The 27,997-nt window shown below is 37.9% G+C and overlaps 1 protein-coding gene across 1 annotated transcript in view; it reads right to left on the bottom strand.

The window, feature by feature from the left end:
• Positions 1-19,456, bottom strand: part of gabrb1 (gamma-aminobutyric acid type A receptor subunit beta1) — a 97,204-nt gene extending 77,748 nt beyond the window's left edge. Inside the window, exons 1-3 of the mRNA XM_084741961.1 lie at positions 19,100-19,456; positions 18,905-18,996; positions 18,748-18,815 (exon numbers count right to left, since the gene is read on the bottom strand). Coding sequence (XP_084598087.1) covers positions 18,748-18,815; positions 18,905-18,996; positions 19,100-19,179 — 240 coding nt within the window. The 5' untranslated portion in view covers positions 19,180-19,456. The remainder of the gene's footprint in view (positions 1-18,747; positions 18,816-18,904; positions 18,997-19,099) is intronic.
• Between the last annotated feature and the right edge of the window lie 8,541 nt (positions 19,457-27,997).

Consider the following 27,997-nt stretch of genomic DNA (forward strand, 5'->3'; position numbering starts at 1 on the left):
TGCAAGTGAAAAATGTGTCTGAGTCACTTGTGGTGGAGACATGGTTAAAATATGTCCACACTAATTTGTGACAGTTTATGTTTTATACAAAAACAAAACTATCACCTTAAAATGTATATCACGTAACCATTCTCATACATTGGGCATGCATGTACTGGTGCAAACAGGGTGCACATAGACAACAAGGTCACCAATGGCTGTAATTAATTATTCATGTTGAATTGACTGCTTGAAGTCAAGGCTGTTTTTTTTTCTGCAAAAAAGGCTTGAATCCAATTTGCAAAAGAAAAAAAAATCATGTGGCACTTTTTTGTTTTTTTGTTTGTTTTTTTTTTTTTACTTTCCAGACTTTCTATCAATCTGGATATGCCAAAAATAGATTTAGGGCCTACAATTTTAACAGTGCATGAATGTATTGAATTAGCACAACAATTTATGGCGACATACTGCTCAACAATGGAGGACCCAGGTATACATTGCAAAGCTTAGCTGCTCTGATGCACTCCTGTCACTCTGGGAAGCGAGTGAGCACTTTGAAATCCAGTTTGAGTTGCCAGAGCATCTCGACTGAGATGCACGTTTTACTTTACTTTTACTTTTTTTTGGCTGTCCAGACTTTCTAGACTTTCTATTGGTTTGGATACTATCAGGATATGCCAGAAATTAATGTGTGCCTGTATAGAAGCTATGCATTCATGTATTGAATAAGGACAACAATTTATAGTAACATAGTGCTCAGCGACGGAGGACGCTGATATACATTGCAATGCACCTCCATTACTCTGGACTTGGCGCTGTCATCATGATGTGCAAATGAAGCAAAAGACATTTGAAATCCAATTTGAGCAGCCAGAGCGTCTGGACTATGACGCATCTGTAGAAATCAGATTGGACTCACATTTCAAACCATGTCCAAATGTGGCTTTTTTTTAATGACCAGGCTTTCTAGACTTTCTACCAGTCTGGATACAACAGTTTGAACAATGCATTAATGTACTGAATTAGGACAACAAGTCAGCATACTATGCTATGCTATGCTCAGCCGCTCTGATTGTCGACTTTCTAGACGCTCTATTAGTTTGGATACTATCAGGATATTCCAGAAATTAATTTGTGCCTGTATAGGAACTATGCATTCATGTATTGAATAAGGACAACAATTTATAGCAACATAGTGCTCAGCGACGGAGGATGCTGATATACATTGCAATGCACCTCCATTACTCTGGACTTGGCGTTGTCGTCATGATGTGCGAATGAAGCAAAAGACACTTTGAAATTCAATTTTAGCAGCCAGAGTGTCTGGACTGAGATGCATCTGTAGAAATCTGATTGGAATCTCATTTCAAACCACTTTCAAATGTGACTTGCATCATTTTGAAAAAGAAAATTATATGTTACTTTTTTTTTTGTTTTTTTTTTTGCTGTCCAGACTTTCTAGACTTTGTATTAGTCTGGACACTATTTGGATATGCCACAAATGAATTTGGGCCTACAGTTTGATCAATGCATTCATGTATTGAATTAGGACAACGATTTATGGGACATACTACTCAGCAACAGAGGACACTCGTATACATTACGATGCACCTCATTACTCTGGATTTGCCGTTGTTGTCATGATGTCCAAGTGAAGCAAAAGACACTTTTATTAATATACTGAATTAAGACAGCAATTTATAGTGACATACTGCTATGTACAGTAAGACAGTTGAAGATGAGAATGCCACTATACTGAGCTAAAACATGTCACAAAATACTACAGAAAGCAAACTATTTGTAAAGATTCACTGTGAAATCAGTCCATCGCCATGTGAGCTGTGTTGCATACCAAGCAGAGAACCCCTTGTATTTGCAAGGAATTCTGGGAGAGCAAATGGTCGAACTCTGGCTGCACTGCCAGTGTTTGACATTCACAAGACAAATAACAATGTATCTCCAGACATGAATACAGAGAGCGCTGTGCATCAGCCAGGCACAAACGATGCCACAGCCGATCAGTCTGTATCCTGAGAGAAGGAGCCGGACCTCAGCGAGCGAGCAGCAAAACCCCATGTCACTGTCGCTTTACCTCACCAGCTGCTCTCGCTTCTGACAGCACAGCATGTCTGATGACTAAGGCCAGTATGGGCCTGACAATGATCTGAAATCTCCCTGTAATCTGTTCACTAACTGCCAAGTTCAGTAGAGCTTCACAAGCATACAGGCCCTGTCTGCCGGCCTCGCGTCAATGTCAGAGACAAGGTCGCTTGATTTGTCCCAATGTGACATGAGAAATGTCCTCGGGGAAATCTGAAGGCTTCTTCCACCTAACTCTTTGTCCATATGTAAGCTAGCAGAAAGCTAACACCCGCAGCGACAAGGCGAGATGGTCCATCTGTCAATCCAACACTACAAAACAACAAAGGGACACTACCAGACAGACACACATGAAATCTAGCATGGACATTCATAGTCCCTGAATGATTTCTAGTCCCCCTAATCTAGAACTACAGTCAGCATGAAATGAATGGATGCATTTCATTGAAATTTACTGCATGTATTCATGGTTTCTAAATGATGAATAATTGGGGATGTTCTTTTCTATATGGGGAACCATGTGGGAAAATGCATCCTAAACATCAGTTTAGTGTTTATTCTAAACCTGGTTTAAATTTAATTTGGATGCACCAAAATTCAAAACATTTTAATCTGTGATCCAGTATTGACTTACACTTGAGAAGGTTTAACTTAGCAAACTAACTTTTATGCTAGCTGGCAAATAGTGTAATAATTTGTTACATTTATAGCAAGCTGACAAATAACGTAACATTTTGTCAACTTTTTACCCAGCTAACTAATAATTTAATGTTTTGTTAACTTTTTAGCTCACTAGCAAAACAGAGGAGTTTTTAATTGTGCAACAGAGCTTAATTTTGGTTAGTTTTAAATTTGGGTTTACTAATTTTATACCTACTTTTGCTGAACTCTGATTAGAACTAAACTAGATTAAATGAATATTTGTTGGTGCAACCATGACTTATATTTGAGAGTTGTCACGGTGGATTGCCATGAAGCACACTGAGTTTACTCATGCAGTCTCTAGGGGCAATTATAGGAGTTAAAGACTTTAGGCTTTGGTTGTGTTCAACAATGTTTTAAAGGTTTCTAAAATCACCGATCCAATGGGTTTGGCTATTTCAACCATTTTTCATGTGTACAACAGAGTGAAGTAATGTAGTAATTTTGCATCAGCCTTTTATCTTTGCCATAATTTCCAAACATGTAGCTCTCTTCGTGCTGAGAAAACATATCCTGTTTGTGCCATGAAACATTTTTTTACTGCAATTGCCTTAATGTCTAAAGTCTAACATGTCTAATGTCTAAAATGTCTCATCAAAAATCAGGGTCTCAAAAAAGATAAAAGCCAGGGTACAGAGATAACAAGAAAATGAATGGAGCAGACGCAATGGATGAATTTCTTGCCCAAAATAAAGTGTGAAGAAGCAGGCGAAGCTTAGACTTTAAGTAATGTCAGCACATTCATTTAACCAGATTAAAATAAAAACAGCCAGCCATATAAGCCTTCTCTATACAGAATTTCAGTGTGGGTGGTTTGACATCAATCTTGTTCAGTCCGGTTGAACTGAAACCTGGAGCGTTTACTCGCTTGATGTGGTTGGTTTGGGTCGCTGTGAGCCAATGACTCAAACTCCAGTGGGGACCAAACAACCGCTGTCTAGTCCACCTCGAGGGGTTGGTCTCGGACTGCTCAAGTGAGCTCTGGAGCGGTTCATCTCACAACCAATCACAGAAATGTACTATTGTACGTGTTGTTTCATTGGTACAAAAATGTTTTCTCTTCCTGTTTTGGTGACTGGTGAACTAGTGGCACGTTTGCTACCAAATGTGGCCTGCCTCAAGACGAAGTGAGAACTGCCTGTATAATTAAATTACTGCTCCAGATCAACACCAACATGAACAGAACCTGATGGGCCCCCATGATGTACCCTACGCAGGTAGAAATTGTCCCATTTGTTGTCCTTATACCAGCTGACTCTCTGACCAATAAACAAACATTTCCATGATTTCCATGATTTCCATAACATGACTTCACTTTGTGGTAAAACTCAAACTATGCTTAGGTGCAACTGGATATGCTGACGGCAGAGGGCTGATGAAGAATGCTGGGAATAAAGTTATGAGTGGGCTGGGGGAAACACACATCAGGCCTGGGGCCCCAGCAATAATATAGAATTTAATCTATTCTGTTTGTCTTCTATATTAGACAAACATGAACGAAAGAAACATTCATTCAATAGAACATCATTTGCTACTGCATCTACAAAACTTAAAGGCGCAGTATGTAGCCATTGTGCATCGAGTCTGAGCCATAGACTGTAGGTGAAATAGGTTGTTATCCTGTTTTATATACAATCTATGGTTGAAGTAAGTTGTTTCCCCCATGTTCCCTCCTCCCCGGACATGCCAGAGGCAGGCAGGCTGCAGGAGCACAGGATGCATAAATTGACAATAACAAGTGAGTCCTCCACTGTAAGTTGATCAGCTGTTTAAAACTGTCAGTTGTCTGTAAATGTAAAGTTAAGCCTGTTATCCTGAAAACAAAAGCCCACTGTTTTGAAATAACACACTGGATGAGTTAAGTGGCTGCCTGTTTCACTGCCTGCCAAACTCCATTAACATTTTTCTCAGTTTAACAGTTATAAACATCTACTCCTTCTACGAGGTTATTAATAATTTCTTACAATTCATACACAAACACTTGGTCATTCAGGGAAAAATTCGGCATTAATTTGAACTTGAATTTCAAAGGGGGCTGGCGGCTGCAGCACTCATGACAAGTGAAACAAGTATTTTAATTTAACATTTCCTTTATCTCTGATGACACATCATAGTCATTTTATGATTCATTACAGTAAACATATTACAGGCTTGTCTTCCTTTAAAACCAAAACATCACTAAAAATAAAAAAAGGAACATTAAAGAAACACATTCCCAGTGTTGAGCCTTGTCTCAGTGTACTAGTCATAAAGCGGACATGACCGCAGCCTCACCTCCTGCCAGTATTCTCTGCAGCAGCCACATTTACTTTCTGGCATCCACACGGACATATTTTGAATTTTGGCTGAGATAAGTTTGGTTCTCTCCTCTCTGTCAGCAGGCAGCCTCAGGGACATCACTGAAGCTCATTCAGCTATTAGAGTTCCACATAGCTAAAACGACTTTCCCACTGCTGAGGAAATGCAACAAAGGTAGGCCAGAGGTCTGACGCCACAGCAGACAAGTGAGAGAAGAGTGTCGACTACATTGCATGTAAACTGCTGTACTTTCTGTGTTGTTGGTGTGTGTCATCGACTAATTTATTGATTATTATAACTTATATTAACTTGTCTCATAAAATGTTGATATTTTATTCAGTCATCATCTTGAAAAAGAGACACATAAAAAATAAAATGTTTGTTTTAATAAAAAGTGAAGCTCTGTTATTTCTTTTGATATAGTCACTGTTTACGTGGTTGTTTCTGCATCTGTCCTAGCAGTGAAATTTGGGATTTATGTGCAAATTTGTCATATAATACTTGATAAATACATACTCATTGTTATTTAACATCCTGACATAAAAAATAATTACTATATAATATGAACTGATGGCATTTATGCTGCATTTTATGGTTTTAAACACCACTTTGTTCATGTTCCCCCAAATGTGGTTTCGATGTTCAGATAAAATGAGTCAATTACATTACATTATTTCAACCGAGAGTATTTCATATACTTTCATAATTTCATATACTTTATACCATTTTGAAATTACTTCTTGTTTACTGATCACATACATGATTTGTTTGTCCAAATGTGTCAGTTCGGTTTATGTCTTTACCACGATGCTGATCAAAATCTGCAGTAAGAGTTTTTTTCAAAGCCAAAGAATTCAAATTTTTCTATGGAAACAGACGTTAGTAAATGAGCACACCTCTGGAGTTTTCATTGAGTGTCTTTAACTAAACAGCTTATTAATGCTGGCAGCCAAAATTCTGCAAAATTAGCAAAAATGTCATTTTCACAACACGTCCTTACCACAAACAGTTTTAGGTGTTTCAGTAAGACACAATTTCACAGCAAACAAATAATAATTTCAGTACTTTTCAAACTGGACCCTAATTTCCCATATTTTGTCTCTAAGTCACTAATGGTAACAATATCTTTGCTGGTATTGAGCGAGACCATAATGTAATCCAGTTAATGCTACATTTTCTCCATTTACCAGTAACATTGTGTTTACACTGACACAAGCTGTCATTACTGTTTTATTTTAGTTATTCATATGATTTTTATTTGCAAACATTCATTTAACACTTCAGTAGATGATGATTGACAGGTTTGAATTGAATATCTGTCATAAAAACAACATATTTTCTGATGTGTGTATGAATACAATTGATAGTTAAGGTTGCTGTCTAAATTTTCCACTGGGTCGAGAAAATCATGAGATCCCCCTTTTATTATTCCAGTATTTACAATGATGCACAAAGCTAGATAAAGCAAAATTTAACAGAAATTAAAAAAGAAAATGAATGTTTGTCTTTTCTGCAACATCAGTGAAGTAAGTACGTACATTTTGTATAAGACTGCATTATGTAGCACTTTTCTAGTCCTGTCAAAGCATTTTACACACGTCACATTCACCCATTCATTCATACATTCATGGCAGAGGCTGTCTTTTGGGGTGCAAGGATACTTCAGCATGGAGACTCAAGGGAGCTGACAACCCTTGACAACCCTGCTCTACAACTGAGCCAAATCTTTACAGCTCTGATGGTTAAAATTACACTTCACACAGGCTGATTTTTTTTCAGGCTGAGTCAAACGTGCCAAAAACTGGAATATCCCACGCCCCATCTATTCCGGTATTTGTGAGGTGAAGAGGCTAAAGATGGAAATGATTCCTGAACGTCGCTGCATGTGTGAATAGTGAACATCAGTAGCACTGCCTGAAAGGTGTGTAAAAGAGGCAAAGTTGCCAGAGCGATAGCGTATCCTGTCACCTCTACTGGTGAAGCTGTTTAACTGACAACAGTTTTCTGACCTTCAAGTCAACTTGCAGCCAGAAACACGAGCTACCCTGTGAGTATGAGTGAGAAAGGTCCTCTGAAGGTAAATGAGTGCGAGGAGCCCAGCGAAGTCAGTTTGTCACTTAAATCTTGTTTTACTGTGTGTGGTAACGGCGCAATGAGATGCAGTGAGATTGTGTGATGGTGACGGAAACACATCCTCTCCCGTCAGAGGTGAGAACAATGAAGTGTACCCCACCGCGGACAAGTGCGAACAAAGTTATTTGAGGGATGGTGGTGCGTCCCGGCAGATGAGCGCTGGCTGAGAAATGGTGGCTGGAAGCTGCGACAGAGGTGACAGACAAAGCAGAAACTGAGAAGATCAATGGTTAAAAGGACAGTTCATCCCAAAATCAAAAATACGTTTTTCCCCTGGCCTGTAGTGATGTTTATCCAACTGAGTTGCAGAGTTTGGGAGATATCGTCTGTAGAGATGTCTGCCTTCTCTGCTTGTTCCTAGCACTTTCTAGTGGAAAGAAAATAGTTCCAGTAGATTCTGCTGCAGGAAGAAAGTAGTTCCTGCATGAAACTGCTCAAAACGAGGGCTGTGGATTATTTTGAGTAACCAGTTTATGATTTTAGCTGGTTTTGAATTTTTCAGATGTACGTTTTTGGTGCTTTGAGCATCATAAACAGAGCGCCATCTAGTTCTATTATATTGGAGAGAAGTCAGACATCTCTAAGGCTGATAAAACCAAAACTCTGCAACTCACACCAATGAAAGTCTAGATGGAAAAATAGCACCACAGACCAGGGGAAAAATATGTACGTTTGATTTTGAGGTGAACTGTGCCTTTAAAGAGAGAAACGAGGCGAGCAGAAGATGTCAGCTAAACTCTGCACATGCAAATTCCCTTCAAATGCCGTCAGAGATCATGCCACTGTGTATGTATGAAGCCTCTTACAATAATCCTGGTTTATTATGATGTAAAACTTGGGTCTTATTTTTATAGTTTTCTTAGAATTAATTTCATAAGATATGGAAACACAGTGACATCACTACAGCAAAGTCTGAGGGTGCTGCAAGGATGAGCAGTCAGATGATCAGACGGGTTGTAAATAAACCAACCATTTATCCAGATCATTGTCTTCATTGTCTGGAGCTAATCTCAAATACCACTGGACCAATCAGCCTATTTTTTTTAATGCACATTTATGACTGTATGCTGAAGGACCTTTCCAGTTCACAAGTTTTTGAAAAACCTTGTAAAATCTTTTTTTTTTTTCATGACTTTTATGCCTTTAAGTTTTTATGTCTGGATGCATTATGTTCTCAGGTCATCCCATTCTTTTGACTGTGATATCTCAAAAACACCTTCAGGGAATTTCTTCAAACTTGGCACAAATGTTCACTAGGACTCAAAGATGCTAAGTTTTAATGGTCAAGTGTCAAAGGTCATGATCTCGCTGACCTCGCTAACACATTTTGGGCCATAACTCAAGATTCATATGCAAATTCTGATGAAATTACACACAGATATCTAAGTGGATAAAATGATGAAGTGATGGAATTTTCTATACAAAAGGTCAAAAGTCAACTTCACTGTGACATCAAAATGTTCAGCTCTCTGTCAGTCCTCTGTCCTGTAAAAATAGTCTCTAAGTGAAGACAGCATGTTTCTACCTGGAAATTATTCACTGGAATCATACAGGTATGGTCAGAACTTCCATTTTGCCAAAAAATAAACTTAATACTTTTTAGTAAATTCCTTCAAAGTTACAGGTCAATATACTGGTAAGTTCCATATCAAATTCCTTCAAACACTTCGCTACAGACATTGTATGAGTGTGGGCAGATAGGGATGTAAACTGTAAGCTGACTGGTTGGTGGAGACATGCAACTTTTTGACTGCTCTGTTTTATACGACCATCAACAGCTGACTTCTTACTCTTCTTAACCAGCCACTAGGGGGCTCAACTGATCAAAAGCTGCTTCAGTTTGAAGTCTTGTTTCAGCTTGTTAATGTCGGGAGGCCTTTACAAATCTTCACTGGTTGTATCTGGCAGTAACGGTGGCATTGCAGTAGGTGCTTCACCATTTGTCCATCTTAGACTTACCATGTGATTTTGCTCCCTGATTAAATCGTGTGACCTGGATCTTGAGAGATTTGTGACATCACAGCACTCTTGCTCCTATATTATACCCACAGGTGGAACTAAAAGCATTGATGATGGCTCTGTTCCTAAAATTAATAAAATGCAATGCAGCTGTTAAAGCTGAATTAATGAGTTTTTTGGCCACTTTTGGGAGAACTAGCTGAAAATTACACTTTGTATAAGTTGATGTGTTGGCAAGCATTTGCCTGTTTACATATCCAGCAGACAAAGAGGAACATTAGCATTCATTTGGCGCCATGTTTGTGTCCACCTGATGAATGTATATCCATTTCCTCCTCTTCCCCCCTTCCTTTTAGCTCAGTTTTTGGTCTCCACCAAGAGTGGTGCATTTCCTGCATTATGTACGCTATGCATGTTGCAAGTGTCTCTCTTTTACCAAACGTACACAAGCTTAATGTCCTTGTTAACTCATCATTCAAACTGGACAGACAGAAACTAAATGAAACTCCCCAAAATCATCTTCATCTCTCCAGTGTTCCAACAATCACAAACTCTGGTTTTGTCTAAATAAATCATTAATTTACCAAGTTAGATATTCTGTTTTCCTCTCACTTGTTCAGCAGCTCAGCAGGTGTGTACAGTACCGCTGAAAGTGAGTGAGTCACTGAGCAGAAGCTCTCGCTCGAACAGTCCAATAAATTTTCAAATTAAAATGACAAAAATTTTCCACAAGCAAATAACCCCCCAAAAAACCACAGATGGTTTTGGAGTCAGCGAATCATCAACAGCTAATACATCCACCCACTTGCTGAACCCTAGCACCTTACATGTAATTTTGTTTTCTGAATAAATCTTACTTCCTGAATCTTGAGCATTAGAACACTCTTGTTTCTTTATTATACCCACAGGCGGAACCACTAACATTAATCATGGTTCTGTTCCTGCAGTTAATAAAATGCAATGCAGCTGGTGAAGCTACATTAATCAGTTTTTCACCGCTTTTCGGTGGAACTCTTCAAAAAGGCTGAAAATCACAGGTGGTATATGTTGATACGTTAGCAAACATTTGCCTATTTACACATCCAGCAGACAGTGATGAATATCAGCATTCGTTTGGAGTCCTGTTTGAATGTAAGTCAAATATTCACTTTCCTTTTAGCTCAGTTTTTGGTCTCCACCAACTGAGGAAATGTGTCTACCTGCTAAATGCTTCATTTTGTTCATTTGTTAGTCTCTAACTGTGTCTGTCCACTGTTTGGTACTGGGTAGGTGGTTTACAGAGCATTTGCAAGCAAGACTGAAACCAAAGCAGTGGCGTTTCAAGCCTTAAAACCAACAATGAGTTGAACAGTAACATGCAGAGAAAAATGTGCCTGGCCTGTCAGTGACCTATATGTACACATTGAATTACCACAGCAGCCTAAGTTCATATTATGCATGGATGGACAAAATATAGTCTACATTAGTTATATAATTTAACAAATATGCCTAGGGACCACTGCAAAATGCAGCTAATGCTCAACCAGGGACATGCCTGTGCTGCTCTTGCCAAAGCTTTTCAAGGTGATCTGACAGTGGACAGTCTGTTTGAAAAGTCTGTCTAATCTTTTACTCCTTCAGCTGAGTAAGATTCTGCAGGTCAGGTGTTGGGTTTCCTATGAGCGGCCACAGCTCTTTCTTCTTCATAAGACAATGTTGAAAAAGTATGAAACATCTACGCCAACCACCACTGTTTAGCTATCCGTGCTAGAAAGTTACCGGACAGGGAACAGTCTGACTCCAGAGCTATGCACAACCCCAGTTAAACTGCAGGAAAAAAAAAATTTAAACTACAGATAATATCCACATGGTATCAGTATCCTTTTAGAAACTACTGAAACAGCCATAGGTGGTAGGCCTGAGGCATTATTCACCATAAACTGTCATCATGTATCAACAGATACAACGTATCATATCATATAATCTCAACATTTCCTTTTAGCTTTGGTGCAGCACTGCCTGCCCTGACCAAACATCCCTGCTGAAAGAGAATGAAAAAATTCTTTGAAGTTGGTAATAACTCTTTGTGGGATTGTCACTATGAATGGCCCCATACATATGACACAATCATTTTATTCAACATGGAAAAATTATTGATGAGTGCAGCTTTGATATTATGATGACTAGGAGTACATCAGATCACAAAACTCGGGGTTCGGATTATGTAACCATTTTGAGTCACGGATTGGATCATTTTTCAGATCAGCAAAAAAGAAAAGAAAGGTGGGGTTAGGGTTAAGGTTAGATACCAGCATCTGTCTGTAGTCACCACCATAGTCATAGAAAATAAGTAAGAAAATAAATAAATAAAAATATACAGTATACTTCTAATACAATACTGTATTATAGTATACTACAGTACATGTAACAGATAATTATACATTATACAGTATAGTTCACTACTACATTCTGTAGTCTTGCTCAGCATCCCACCCTCAATGTCCCACCCATAGTCCTATCTGATTGGTTAAATGTCACATGCTTCAGACACTGAAGGCTGTGTCACAGACAGCCTGCAGCTGCTCCGGTGAGCTGGGCGGAGCTGTGTGTCATGGTGAAGGTGGCTGATATCACCAAAGTTACCATAAACATTACAAACTTAGGATCTGTTTCTGTGACAACAGGCATGCCAAGATTCCCAGATACACAAGTGAATATGCAGTCACAGTCACAGTCAGGATTTCATTCACTTGAGGTGAAAGTGACGATTTTTAAATTAGTTGCTCTTCCTTATTTTTTAAGACTCTAGTGCGACAAGACTACACCATGCATTGGTCTTGTCTTTTCACTGCAACTCTGCATCAAGGTTTGGGGAATTATTACTTTACAAAGTAAGTAAGGTTGAATTTAATCCAAGGGTCACACACAGGCTTAACTGAGGGGGCTGATCTGTATGAACCATGGACCAATGACAAAATGTGGTGAAAAATTTCCATCACTCCAGCCCCCCAACCCCCAATCATCAGCACTGGGTCTGGGTCCCCCCTCCCATTTTAGGATTTCCCTTATTTTTCATCAAAGTCTGTAAAGAGACAGAAAAGGTCAGTCGGTGGTTGTGCAGTTTCACTTTCACTCTTAAGTTTAAATTTGGCACTTTATATGGGCAGAAGATTTTCCACTGGCACCATGATTTAATTTAGATTGATAGGACCAATCTACAATATCTCAACCACTGTAGTAAAGAGAAAAGGGTGGGCTGGAACACACACTTTTAAAAAGAAACTCCCGCTTTGACACTTTCCTGAGGCCAGGAGACTTTTACCTGAAAATCAATACATATTTTACTGTATGTCATAACACCAGTCAGGCCCGTGGTACAGCTTGGCTTCCACTCAAGTGGCATTTTGTGCCAGTGTTTCCCTCGAACAAAGCAATAACAAGCTCTCGCCATCATTGTTTTCATTAAGATGCAAAATGATACAGGGCGCCACGGTCCAATCAGTGACCCATAAAGACAGGCGTAGATAACACAGTCCAATCAGATCTTGGCACTGGGCTCCGTCCATCTCTCCCATCGGAACATTTGACAGCTCCGAGTCAAGGTAATAAACAATTCATAACCTGGGCTCACAATGACAGCACATCATTAACTCCACAAACACTGTGTGTATTTACTCGCACAAATCCACACTCTCATTTTAAAGATGACTTATGTATGAGCACTATGAATGTCAATAATGTAGCAGGCTCTGTCCTGATACAGGCAGATGACTTCCACAACACCTCCTCATACTGCAGTGCCAGAATAGGTCAATTGCCAATAGTGTTGTCAAACCTATTGATTTTCAATATATATTGAGTCTGAATATTTAAAAATGATTTGAATACTCATTTTCAGACAGCAGCAGATGAGATGTTACAGGTGGGAGTGTTGGAAAGGCAGCTGATAGCCAGCGCTAGCTATAAACAGAGATTGGCCTAAGTGTGCATCAGACGTGACAGCCTCATAACCATGACATGACATGAAGGAGTCTTTATGATTGTTGTTGTTAAGTGTCATTCAGGCAGTTATTTCATTTTTAATCCAAAGTTTACATTGTCTGAGATGTCTTTGTAATGATGACTTGAAATTAACGTAACATGTCATAAACATGTCATAGCAGGCCTAATTACCAAACTTAAAAAACTATTTAGCTTCATGTGTTAAAATAACATTTATATGGTCATATGTGGTTGGTTTTGACATTGGTGTCATGAACCCATAATATATTTCACTTAATTTCTGCCACAGTGATACATTTTGGACATGTCATAAAGATGTCATTAAGTGTTATTACGCTGTCAAATGCTTTTATAAGGGTGTTATGAATAATTCCCTTAATTAAAGTGTTACATTTTGGAGATTAAGTTTGACAATTAGACATTCTCTGGCATATTTACAACAGGTTACGTCTTGGTTAATGTCTAATTGTCATAATAAAGACACGACAGGAGACAAGTCATGTCATGGCGTAATGCCAGTCTTATGCATTCCCCTCCAAATGAAGTTTTGCCCATTATTGCTCTAATATCAGATGAAACAACAGTAACTGTCTGTTCACAGTAATACAGGGCAAGCTAGCCAGGCTAGCCAATTAGCTTAACTCTTAGCAAGGCAAATGAATGTCTTTACCAACAATACAGCAGTACACAGTGCAACATCATGACCAATTAACTAAGAGAGAGCGCTACATGACCTATATAGCTGTAATACAATTAACATTGTCTGTGACATCTGCACCAATGCTCTTGACAGTCAGTGCGACAGCTCAGAGCTTATGAGCTCAGTCATAAAAATGCCATTAAGTGTTTATGTTGTCAAGTGCATAAATAATTCCCTTGCCCTTAAGTGGTACAGTTTAGACATTAAGTGTCACAAGTAGGTCTTGGTTAATGTCAGGTTGTCATAGCAAAGACATCTCAAACAATGTCATAGCATTAAAAATGACATAACTGACTGAATGACACTCAACAGTTTAAACATCCATAAAGACTGCTTCATGTTCATGACAGCCATCATGTCAGGTTAGGATAGTGTAATGTCAGTCTTATGCACACCCCTTCAAATAAAGTGTCACCCATTATTGCTATAATATCTGAACTGAAACCACATTAACTCTGTTTACAGAAATACAATACTTAGCTTAAAAGAGACATTAGAGTGGTACAATGGATACACGTAACATTGACTAGACAGTGTAACATCACGAACAACTGAGAGAGAGTGCTACATGAACCATATAGCTGTAATACAATTTACGTCGTCCATGATTTCTGCACGATGATCTTTATGTACAGTCAATTTGACAGTTTATAGTATATGAGCAAAAAGAGAAGAAAACGGAAACCAGGTGTGCCAGGTCTTCATGACAAAACCCACCAAATGGCAGGTTGAAACCACCGCAACACCAGCCCAGCAGCCAATCAAACAGTTCCAAACAACAGCCATATACCAGAACTCAAAATATGCCTTGCAAAAACACATACACTGCTTGTAAAGGCAAATAGAATTGCTATCAGTACACCATGATAGCTGCCTCATGCTTTTGTCTGTGCTGGTCTGCCTAGAAAAAAATTATTTAATTTTAAAAAGTCAAGTCTTTTAGAGTCATCTGTCTCAAGTCTAAGTCTCAAGTCATGAATACCAAAGCAAAGTCAGGTCGCATCAGTTTTAGTTAAGGCAGTCTCAAGTCCTCAAAAAATGTGAAATGTGTTTAACAAATGTGAGGGATATGGAAATTTTAGTTACATCCATTGGTTAAAAGTGAAGAACAGCTAAGCTTAATAATACAGGTAGCTGCCCTGGATTCTGACACACAATTACACTTAACAGTTTCAGGCTGTGACAGCAGACTAAATGACTCCAATGTTCTAACAGTTATTCCAGTGCTGGATGTGAGTGTGTTCTACCTTAATCCTGAGTAACAAGAAACCAAATATGTCCCACAAGCCAATAACAAGAGATGATTCATATAGTGATGGTCTCGGTTGTGTTAATGCAGGTTCTTAATTAACTAGCGTAACCTAGCAACACATCCTTGTTCACAACTCATTAAACACAACAGCTTGGTCAGTGGCCCTATGCTTCAAACTGTGATGCTGAGGTACCCCTCTAGTGTCAGCTTTCCATGTGCAGGGCTTCACAGGCAAGTTAGCAGTAATCACTGCTGGGCAAATTACTGAAATATAGTAATTTGTTACAGTTAACAGTTACTTTTCTTAACAGTAATTAAATCACTTTACTATTTACAACATATAAAAATAATTACTTAAAGTTAGTTAAAGTAACTTTTGCATTACTTTTAAATTTCTGCATGCAGATGCATTATTTTAGTGATGGCTGTCACATTTTTATTTATCATTGCACCCATTATCAATGATTAAAGAGAGAGAAACAGGCAAATTTTCCTACACATAAGCTACATTTGTATTACTTTGGTTTAGACCAGGGATCTGCAACCTCTGTACAATCGCAAGAGATATTTTTGGCCAAAAAAAGAAAAAAAACATCTGAGAAGGAGCTGTTTTCCATATTCTTTTTTTTATTTGAGTCTGGTCACTGTCAAAATTTAGAAGAAAAGCCCTGAGCCATAGACATAGTGGACAAGACGTTAAAACTATTTTAAAGTCAGTGTACAGACTACATATTTTTACAGCTGGAGAATGTAAGAATTGCTCTACATAAGTACATTGCCTTGAGTTTTCAAAACCTTTTCATTTTTACGGTGACCTATGATAAATGAACCCTAAAATGTTAAATAAAATAATCTTTATTCACTTTCATATAATGGTTTTGCCAAAACCACTGGGAGCACTGGAGAGGGGTTAAAAAGCCTTAGTGCTTCCCTCACTGGCAATTGGAAATATAGAACATTTGTGTAGACTTTAAAAATAAGAAACAGAAATGACTCATTTAGGTTTAGGGATGTTAATAAATGAGCAATGTTACGTAAATTCACATACACCACCTCTATATGAGGATTTTCCATCTGAGGGAGTTCATGTATACATTTAATTAAAAAAATAATAATAATAATAAGAAATAATGTAATAATAATAATGTAATCTCTTGGAGGTTGACCTGTTACAAGGTTTAATAGCCAAGAGATCTTTTAAAATATATTTTCCAGCATAATTGATGAGTAAAAATCAAAACCCCAAAGAGGTTAACAAAAAAATTAAGTTGCCACAATTTTCTTGAGGTTATCAGAGCTTAAATGTTTGGAGTTTGTGCAACATGTACTCTTTGATTACAATTAAATTTAAATTGATTAAGTCAATTCAAATATTTTCAGTAAATACAATTTTTACTCACCTCTGAAAATGAAATAAAGTTTTTATATTTAAACTCATAATTTTCAATTAATGACAGAAAAGTGTCCCCAAAAAGGTCCCTAAACAACAAATATTGTAATAGATTAAAATATATTATCATATTGAGTTTACTGAAAATGAAATAAGGTGTTTTTATATTTGAACTTATTTAGATCTGTTAACTTATTGCAAAAACTAATGAGTCATTTATAGTAAGTGGTGAAAACTCAAGTTTTGTTTAGAGATTACAGTGCACTGCAAGATGTTGATTGTAAGTACAAGTTTCTTTCTTTTGTGTTTATTAAACTCATAATTTATTTATTCATAATTAATGAGAGAACAGAGTGCCTAAAAATGTCACAGAAACACAAATATTACTGAAAATGAAATGTGTTTTACTTTAAATTTATTCAGTTCTGTCTCATTGCAATGAGAGGGGTGAATGACAGTTATTTTGTTGCAATTACTGAATATATTTGAGTTGGGTTAATCTATCATTTTAACTTAGCTGTAACTGAAGAGTACATGTAACACTAACTCAAAATATTTAACTTCTGATAACCAACTTTTGAGTTTATGAACTCAGTTTTTTTAGTACTGCTAACTTATTGAGGTTTGCAGAGCAGTCTGTCTTAATAAGACATCAAGTCTGAGTCTCTGAGTCTCTCTCTTACACACACACACACACACACACACACACACACACACACACACACACACACACACACACACTTCCTCTGAAGGTGCATACTCAACTATATAATGGAATAGATGTCAGGATTATTGTCATTATCATTATTATCAACATGGCAATCAGATTTGATTATTCTCAAAATTTGCTTAGTAGGGGAGAGTGGGGTATGATTGGCCATTTTTTAGTTATGTTGTTGAAAATATGGAAGGCAGTTTCCGCAACAGTGTAAATCTGAAAGCTCAAAATAATTATTTGTAATAAGAGTTGAAAACTTAAAATTTGTTTAGATGTTCTCCTGACTTAAAAATGTTAAATGCCCAAAAAAATGTGCTTATTAAACAATAGATTTTCCATTATGAGGAAAATAAGGTCTATAAACAGGTCCCTAGAACACATATTTTAAGTTTTGAGGTAAATGATTGAGTTTTATCAAGTAAATATTTTTGAGTGAAAAGATGTTTAAAAAAAATAAACTAATAAATACTGAGTTTACTGAACATGAAATAATGTCTTTTTATACCGGAAAGAATCAAGTTCTGTTAACTTAAGAGGGGTGAATGAAAAAATCGCATCAATTTCTTTGAGTACTACTAATTTATTTTGGTTTATAGTGCAGTCAAATAAGTAAATAAATAAATGAATAGAGAAAAAACTTTCAAATGAAGAGACACAAAGTCAAAATTATGAGACCTGATAACTTCCACCTTTTGAGTTTATGAAGTCCAGAAAATGGCAACTGAATTGCCTCAATTTTTTGAGTTCTGCAAACTTATCTGGGTTTCAAATGCAGAACGTCTTATTAATACGTCAAGTCCGAAACTCTGAATCTCTCTCTTTCTCACACACACACACACACACTTTCTCTGCACGTGCACGCTCTGCTATAAAAAAAACCTTGGTGTGTGTGTGTGTGTGTGTGTGTGTGTATTCCCTGGGCACCTTGGCAGCGCTGCATTGATAGCCTGTATTAAGTGGTCAAATCATATTCTGCAGACACTCTGCTTCTCCGGGCCTCCTTCCTCCTGTTGACTCACTGACAGTCGTTATGTAATTACTGCACTCAGGCCAAAAAAAACGGCCAAAAAACACGCACACACGCGCACAGACAAACGTCTTCTTCTCTCCTGTCTTCTCCTGCTTGTGTCCGTTTCTCCCCCTGCAGAAGCCGCTCTGACACCGGAGCTCCTCCACGCATGCTGGGGCCGCAGATGCGTGTGTGGAATCGCTAAACAGCCTCCCCTGCCTCTCTCATCTCATTCTCTATGTCTGTCGGTCTCTGTCTTGTTAATTCTCAGCCTCCGCCGGTTGTGACACCGCGGGGAAGTACTTGATGCATACGGATTGGCTCTGACACATTGCGGATCTCTCCATGGTGCTGAAAAGGGAGCGGGGGGGGGAGAGGAGGAGGAGGAGGAGGAGGAGGAGGAGGAGGGGAGCGCGGGGAATCTTTTTAGTTTGCTTCAGGAGCGGCGCTGCAGCAAGTAAAAGACACGGATCTCCAGCCTCTCCATCTGTTAGGTGGAGGAACTCTGCTGCAGCGTGTAACTTACCATGTTGACTTCAGACACCATGTCGATACTGGCGATGTCTATGCTCATGCCAACGTCCACAGGGGCGCCTGTGGAACATATGACAGCAGCAGCGGAGCATTAGTAAGCATCCCAGCAGCCCGCGGAGCAGCACATGCAGGTTACATGAACACTTTACCTCCAAAATCAGGCCGCAGACGGATGTCGTAGCCCTTCAGCAGTTTGTCCACGGTGGCTTTCACGTAGGACATGTTGCTGGGCTCGTTGGCACTGCACACAAACACACATTTTTTTTTTTTTTTTTTTAGCTGAAATCTTGCGGGGCCCTGCGTGAAATAAAGACATGACACATGCGGTTCTGATCGGATCTCACCTCTGCGCCCCGCACACCACGGTCGCCAGCAGGGACAGGCAGCAGACCCCCCAGCACCCGCGGTCCAGAGTCCCCCACATCACTAACTCCGATCCTGCCGACGACTTTGACACAAGATCTCACTCAGGGATGCAACTTAGCCAGCGAAATTATTCCAAGAGCAACGCATGCGCGTCGTTTCACCAACATCCAAGCGTCAGCGGCGAGGCGCGGCGAGGTGAGTCTGGATGGAGACGCAGCCGCGGTGGTGGAGGAGAGGAGGAACGCAGGCTGTAGGTGTAAAGGAGGCTTCACCTGGAGAGCATGAACCGGCACATGCAGCCTCCTTCAGATGTCAATACACACGCAGAACCCCCCCACCCCCCCCTCCGGCAGCCCGCTCAGCTTTATTCCAGCAGCGGTCAGTCACAACAGTGTCCGGGGCAGATGTGCGTCAGGCTCGTCTGTGTCCCCGCTGCCTGCCTGCTGCCTGCCGCTCAGTCTCAACGCGTTAAATAACGAGCAGCGAGCAGCGCGGAGCGGAGCAGAGCGGCTCCCGGTCACCTTTAGTCAGAGACACAGAGAGAGAGAGAGAGGTGGAGAGAGAGGGAGAGAGAGGGAGAGAGAAGAGCATCACATGTGCGGAGCTGCTGCGCAGTTTCGGGGCTCCATTCACCGCGCGTCACGGGCCGAACAGCAGCTTAATTAATTGTTTAAAATCCCAGAAAATGCATTAGAAAACGCAACGCACGACTAACTGATGAGAGAGCAGATAAGACGCGCGGTACGGGAGCTGAAATGGCTTCTGCTCAGACTGCAGGGCGTGAAGGGAATGAAGAAGAACTCTGCTGCATTTAACCCGTCACAACACCGGCCGCACAAGAGTTTGTTATTATCATTATTGTCAATATTACACACATATTTGGTTATTTTCACAATGTTTAGTAGGGGAGAGTGGGGTAAGATGAGCCGCTTTAATGTTGTCCTGCAGGCACGGAAAAATATGGAAGCCCATTTCTGCCAGTGAAAGACAAAGATATTCCCATGAAATGTCATAATTATGAGAGAAAAAGTCTAAATTATTAGATAAAAGTCGAAAGAACGAGACAAAAAGTCACAATTATGAGAAAAACGTCAACTGTAAGATAAGTCACAATTATGACAGAAAATGTCCATTATAACAGTCATAGTTATTAGATAAAGGTAAGAATTATGAGATAAAAAGTTGAAATTATGAGATAAAAAGTCAAAATTGTGAGAAAAAAAAGTGAATTAAGAGATAAAAAAAAAAAGGACACAATTATGAGGGGGAAAAAGTCTAAAATAAAAAAGTCTAAATTATGAGAGAAAACGTCTGATATGTCATAATTATGAGATGAAAGACAAAATTATGGAATAAAAAGTCAAAATTCAGGAATAAAAAGTAAATTTTGAGATAAATCATCACAATTACAACATAAAAAGTAAAAAAATTATGAGATAAAAAGTCGAAAAAATGAGATAAAAAGTAAATTATGAGATTGAAAAGTCATAAATTACTATGCAAGTTACTGTGTAATTATAAGTAACAAGGGGAGAATTAAGGTACTTTTACTAACTATTGAGAACAATATTGATGTTTTCTGTGTTCAGAAGTAAGCTCACACCTTGAGGAGTTGTACTGCTCGTAAAACACAACTGTCAGGAAGAAGTTAACACTCTGATGTAGGCTGCCCACTAGTTAACTTACCTAAAATGTTAAAGTTCAGTCAAAACGTTTTGTGTAATTTCATATTTTAATAATAATGTATGGTTATTACAAAATCTGACAGTCAGACTCAGGGAGTAACAATTTACATGTAGCAAAATTATGTAGAATAGAATAGGAGAAAAGCATAATTGTATTACATTACAGTTCTAGAAAAAAAAAATGTAATCAGATTACAGCTGCATTTAGTAAAACTGGGGATTGTTAGCAGGAATAGTTTTTAAATATATTTTAATATGCAGAATGACACAAGCTCCAGTTTTCTTAAAGTTTGTCTGTGAATATCAGACTTGACAAAGAACATTTAAATGTGCATAATTATGGCTATCATTGTAAACATGCATTTGCGCACAAGAAAGGAAGGAGTATCTGAACGAGCAATAAGTTTAACAGTAAACATAAAAGATTATACTGCGATATAAAGTGAAGCTTAGCAGCAGCAGCCTGGTTAGCTGCTGGCTGCTGGCCTGAGATGAAACAGCTTTGCTGGCAGCAGTTTCCCAGAAGGCAGCAGGCAGTTAGAGGGACTACAACTACCAATAACCTCCAACACGTTGCAGAATAAAATCATGTTTCCTTTATTAGTTGACCTAAGTTTTACCTGTTAAAAAGGTTTGGTACCACTTTTATGATGCCAATGTCTATAATGCATTATAAATATACTTTTTAAACGATAATCATAACACATTATGAAGCATTTCAGAATGACGCTGTAATATGTCATATTTTCTGATTACTCATGGCTCACTTTTTTACAAGGATCATGTGTTATACATTGTAATCATTATATCATGTATTATAATCACTGTTATAATGCATTATAATTATGCAGTTATGAGGTATTATGATATATGACCTTATAAGTCATTCTAAAATGCCTAAAATGTTTATGTTTTGTTATGATTATTGTTATAAATCATTATTTAATGAGTGCTTATAACTATAGTTGCTAATATCCAGTGCTATTAGCAGATTATAATGCCTTATAAGTATGTTTATAATGCATTATAGACATGGGCATCATAGAAAATGTTCCATGCAATTCCATCTTTGGGTACATTTACATGTGGATGATACTGACACACCACATTTATTTATTTATGTGACATACATTGAATTAATTTCATGGGATCCATGGGTTGTATTTTTTAAGTATAACATGCCCCCTCTTTCCTTCCATCCTCGCCTCCATATCACGGTGGGGCACCCAGAGGTGTCACCCACATGAGCAGATAACACCAGCTGCTGCTCCCCCTGTGCTCATGCCCCCCCTCCACTCCTCCTTCTGCTCCTACTTTCCCTCCATCTGCCTCCTCTCCTCCCGCTCCTCCCTCTGTCTGTGCACTCTGTGTGAAAGTGTTCCTGAGGACCTCCTGCTCCTGACACCGCAACTAAAAGAATATCACATGTCAATGATGCAGTTTATTGCGTTACTGCCGTTGCACTGCAGTGTGAGCTGTAAGAGCAGCTGAGGGCCGGCTCGCTCGGTCGGCCTTCAGATTACAGTCTTGGTTAAGTACAGGGTGAAGTCTGCTGCAATTAATTACCGGGCACTTATAAAAGAATTACGGGTTGTAATGATGCAGCTACATGAGAACAACACAGGAAGTCTCAGCCAATGGTAGGACAAGATGTGCACCAGTAATGAGAATAATCCATTTATTTTAGTTACTTAAAATGAATTTTGACTTAAGACTCAATCTGAATTTGGGAGGGGTATTTATGGTTTTTATTGTGTAATATTCCAACATGGGGTTGCACAATGAAATGTGTGTTATAGCTCCTTTGTGCTATGTAAATTAGAAAATAATAAAATACAAAACATTTATTCATTCTTAAAATCAGTCATTCACACATATGAATGATGAAAAGTTATACACATACACACACTGAGAGTATGTACAATATGTGCAATGTCAAGAGTTGAGCTCTGTTACACAATTAAAAACTTTAAAAAAAATCCAAGTTTATTGATGTAAGCAAGAAGAGTTCAATCAATATGGCGATGCTTGCTCCTAGATTCCATTACATTACATCAAGTTACATCATATTACGTTACATTACATCAAGTTCCGTTCTGTTCTGTTACATTATGTTGCAGTACCTTTTGTTATGTTATGTTACTTTGTGTTACTTTATGGTATGGTTTTAATAAGTTCTGTTACTTTTTGATATGTTACTTTATGTTATGTTGCCTTATGATATGTTACGTTATAATATGTTACATTATGTTACATTATGTTTTGATACATTACTTAATGTTACGTTTCCTTAAATTTTGATACGTTATATTATGGTACCATGCATTATTTTATGTTAGGCTACGTTGTGTTATGCTATGTTATGTTATGTTACATGTTGATATAATATGTTACTGTACATTTTGATATATTACTTTACGTTGCATTTTGATATGTTACGTGTTGCATTTTGATGGATTACTTTATGTTGTTATGTTATGTTACATTTTGATATGTTGCATCATGTTATGTTATGTTTTGATGTGTTACAGTATGTTTTGTTACATTGCATTACGTTGCCTTACGTTTTTTGTTATGTTACATCGCCTTACTTTGTATTGTGTTACATTGCGTTGCACTGTGTTACGTTGTGTTGTCCCGTGATGTATGACTTAAGGTTTCACAGGGGACACAAACCCATAAGTAATACATATGGGTTTGTGTATACATGTATATATGTGTATAATATTTTCTCTAACATTATCTCATAATACGTAGTGGTAAAATAACAGTTTCTTGGAAAATTACACCTTTACTTTTCTCGTAAAGTTTTTTTTTTCAAATGGTCGCCTATGATAACTTTTTATTATGATTTTATTGTAAATCATATAAAAATCTTTATTTTCATAATGCAATGACTATTAAAAATAAAAACGCAAACAGACAAAAAACATTTTCTCCATGACCATTTATCTAAGGTCTTGAAATCTTGTTGTGGTTTCTTAGTTGATGTGATCAGTTCCACACACTATTCATGTAATCAGTTTACTATAATCCCTGCCACTAAAAATATCTCCAGGGAGAGTGAACGCACCACTGATAAAAAGTAAATATGTGTCAGCTTGATTAGGTGTTGGAATATTTGCATTTGCCTGATATTTACACAGCCTTTTGAATAAACATCTCATTAGCTCGGCTCAGTGGGTTTGTAGGGAGGCCATCAAGACTGTGTACAGTTTGATCAGTGACTGAATGGATAATGTAGAACATGTTAAATGTGTCTTTTCTTTGTGTGAGAACAGGGTTATATTTTCCTCTGTGGCAGTGTTCTGCTGCTGCTAACTGTAATTATGATCATTTGGATTATTTGTCCTGATGGGCCTCAAAACTGTAACAAGTGTAAAACAACCAATAGGATGATTAATGATATGGTCATTGCTAACACCAGAAGGGCCAGGATTGGATAAGTCATAGAATGGCTATAAGTGGTTATTTTGACTTCCAAACTATATTATCTCTCATGATAAGTAACAGACTAAGACAAAAAATGTCAATTTAAATGCCAAAATGTAAATTTTGTCAAATTAATTTATATATCTGTCAATATGCTGCCATCACATGTAGTAAACTGTAATGACTGCATATATTCACAGCAGTATTTATTGTAGAATAATAACCATCAGTGATCTGATTAAATTTTTAGATTAATCTAGAATTACTCAGAAGCAGTTAAATGTATTTTATATGATTATAAACATGTTATTTTAACAATAATAATACATTTTCACAGAGAATCATAACAAAAAACAACCAAAGCCTATGGGAAAAAGCTGGAAACAATTACAGAAATAAAACCAAAAAAAGTTCTAAACACTGCTGTTTGTAATAAGTTAAGAGTACTTTGTTTCATATTGTCAGAGCTTTAACACAAAAATTCAGTGAGTTATAGGTGCTGAGACAAAAAAATGTTACAACCATCCCAGGTCTCCCCTACTTCATTTTTAATTGAGTCTAATTAATTAAGTATTTGTATTTTAATATTGGGAAATAAGAAATTGAGACCATTTGTGAAGTCTTACTGAAAGTCTCCAACTGTGCAAAAAGTAACAATATAACAGTGGTGATTTTGTTGGTCGATATGACCACCCACAGCCAAAACAGGTAAAAATTATCACTTTTTCTTTGCCTTTTATGTATATTATATAAAAAACATTTTAAATGACAACACAGACACTTTTAGGACCACCTTGACTATTCTAGCTTGAAGAGGCTGGTTGCCCATTTAATCACATACAGTTGCAGTTACTGCAAATCAAATCTTAAACCAGAAAATTTTGTTTCATCTCAAACTGGAGCATCTCACATGTTAGGATGAACTAAAGTTAGGCTAAGAAATGCAAATAAATCCATGTTGGCATGTTGGCACGTGTCTGTGCCATCACCATACAGGAGCGTTCAGTGTCCACAATTAAAAAAATGAGAGACAGAAAAAAGAAAATGTTTCACATTAATAACAATCATTAAATGGAGAGGTGTCAAGGTTTTGTCCAGTTCATTGTGTCTTATTGAGTTTATACGGTTCGGTGAACCCAGGATGTTTGGTTACAGTAACATTACACTGTTCTATGTATTTTAAAGAAAACTGACGCTATACTTCAAAAACACATTATTCAAAACATACTGGTTACATCTTATTTTTCTATTTCATTATTCTATTCTAGCATGTTTCTTTAACTGTTGTTTCATCTTATACTACATGCTCAGAGTCTTCTTGTCTTATATGAACTATAAAACCGCACTACTAAAATCTGATATTAGATGGAGAATCAGTGATTTGTTAGTGCAGAAGTTAAAAAGTTCTATTTCCAGCGTCTGTGCTCAGTTATGCTGCTGATCTGTGACTCTGACCTGGTTTCAACTTGTGAATCACAGGAGCTGCAAAAATCCTCTGTGCTCTTAACCTCATGCAAACGTGCCGTGGCTCGGATCTGTAAAACGTCACATGCAAATAATGGACTAATGGCTGGTTATAATGGATGAAATGATAATGAGTGTTTGATTACATTTTAGGTGCAAAATCAGGACGCTCATCTCGTCTCAGCATGGAGACTCATTATGATCCAGATTCATCCAGGGATCGTCTGTGAGATTTGGTCAGTGTATTTCAGGGAAACACAACCACGCTAACATGCTGCACGACGCACGAGTAGACGAGGTAAACTACTAACTCATGAGGTGGTAATAATAAAGCAGTGTGTGAACAGGGCTTTACATGTGTACAAGTTACATTTGCACCGCTGCTATGTACATGTGATTCACAGGCACCACGTGCTGGAGGGGGCACCAAAACGGCCTCTCACTTTTATCTCTTACTTTTGACTTTATACCTCATAATTTGACATTTCTTCATCTATTTTTTTTACTGCACTATAAACTCAAATAAGTCAGTAGTACTCAAAACAACAGAGGCAATTAGTTGCCACAATTAAGCCAACTCAAGTATTTCAGAAAAATGCAACTCAGAATTTTTATCCAGTTAACAGAACTGAATAAATTAGTATAACGCAATATATAGTATATTAGTATACAGTATTACTACAATCAGTAAGTACATTAGCACATGATTTCATGTATAGGGAAATCAAAAAAAGGAATTTTCTCTTTAATGTCATAAAATATTTGGGTTTTTAAGGACTGAATTTCCCACATTAATTGAGAATTTTAGTCTAATAAACACAAATGAAGGAAAGGGTCTACTGGCAGTTAGCAGAACCTCTTAATACATTTGAAGTTTCACTACTTAATACAAATATTTACTTGGAGTATTCAGTTTTACAGTGTACAGCATTAATAAACTCTGCAATGGACGCTCTCATATACTGTGTAACCACCTCAGAAAATATCAAGCTCTCTGAGTCACCCCTAACTGTTTTGTGGTGTGTGGTAGCTGTGGACACTTCACTGGTGCTTCATAAGAAGCCACTAACACTCATCCACTTCATTTTCAATACAGCAGCCTGAAAATATCCTCCTCCTCATCTGCACTTCTCCTCATGATAGTTTGCATTCGGAGACATGTTTTTTGCAGCATTTTTGATAGTATATATTTTTTTTAATGAATTCATTTTATTTTGAGAAAATGTTTCAGATGTTCCTTCACGTACCACCAGAAGGAGCTCACGTACCACCGGTGGTACACACACAACAGTTTGAGAATCTAGGATCTAACCATCCATGTCGTGATATTTTGGGGAAAAGGGTGCTAAAGAGCACTCCAAATTTAGGCTAAATGTTATATCTGAATGAAAATGGATCTGTGTATATCCAAGAGTCTTGCCTATATAGACACTTTATGCTAATCCCATGAAGTTTGGGGCAAAAACCATTCAGTTTGTCCATCCAGCATAAATGCATTATTTTCACCTAAATGGTAGTTGAATTTTTCTGTATAATAGGGTCCCTAAAAAGCATTAAAATATCACTGGACTCTCATGGATTCAAAGAACCCAGTTGTATTCAATTGTGATGATAAGTTTCAGTGTAGTTAGAACTTGACCTCACTGGATAAAATGATCACAAAACAAGGGCTCCTTCTGGAGTTAGTTTAGTTTCCCCAAACTTTTTTTCTGGTGACCCACTTTCTAAAACTGACAAACCATCATCACTAGGGAAGGGAATCGAAAACTGGTTCTTGTTGAGAACCGGTTCCCGGTGTTTCAATTCCTTGGAATCATTTGCCAATTTTGCAAATGATTCCCCTATCGATTCCAGTGGGAGCGAATGACGTCACCATGCACGTTGCATAAAGTTTGGTTACATTTCACGAGAAAGGATGACAACAGGGCAACTTGCAATACTTGCAAAGTGGATATTTCATCAAAGGGAGGAAATACTACCAATATGCAGAAACATTTGCACACACAGCATGCGATAACTTTGAATGAATGTCGCGTTTTCGATCCGCTCCGGAGTGAATCTCAACCCAGCAGCAGTGGCAACATTAGCACATCCTCTGCTATAATACTGCAGGTAACTAACTAACTAACACTGCCTATCATGTTAGTGCCATTTGCCTCATTGTAAAATATGCTATTACTAACTGTTAAGGTTAAATAAATGCCTTCTCATGCATTACATTTAGATGACCATGACGAGAGACAGAGTCTGACTGGCTCAGAGGCTGGCAGTACTCGCTCCAGTTCACGTCTAGCT

The sequence above is a fragment of the Lutjanus erythropterus genome, chromosome 18 (genome assembly GCF_056507025.1).
Source record: "Lutjanus erythropterus isolate fLutEry1 chromosome 18, fLutEry1.hap2, whole genome shotgun sequence".
NCBI lineage: Eukaryota > Metazoa > Chordata > Actinopteri > Lutjaniformes > Lutjanidae > Lutjanus > Lutjanus erythropterus.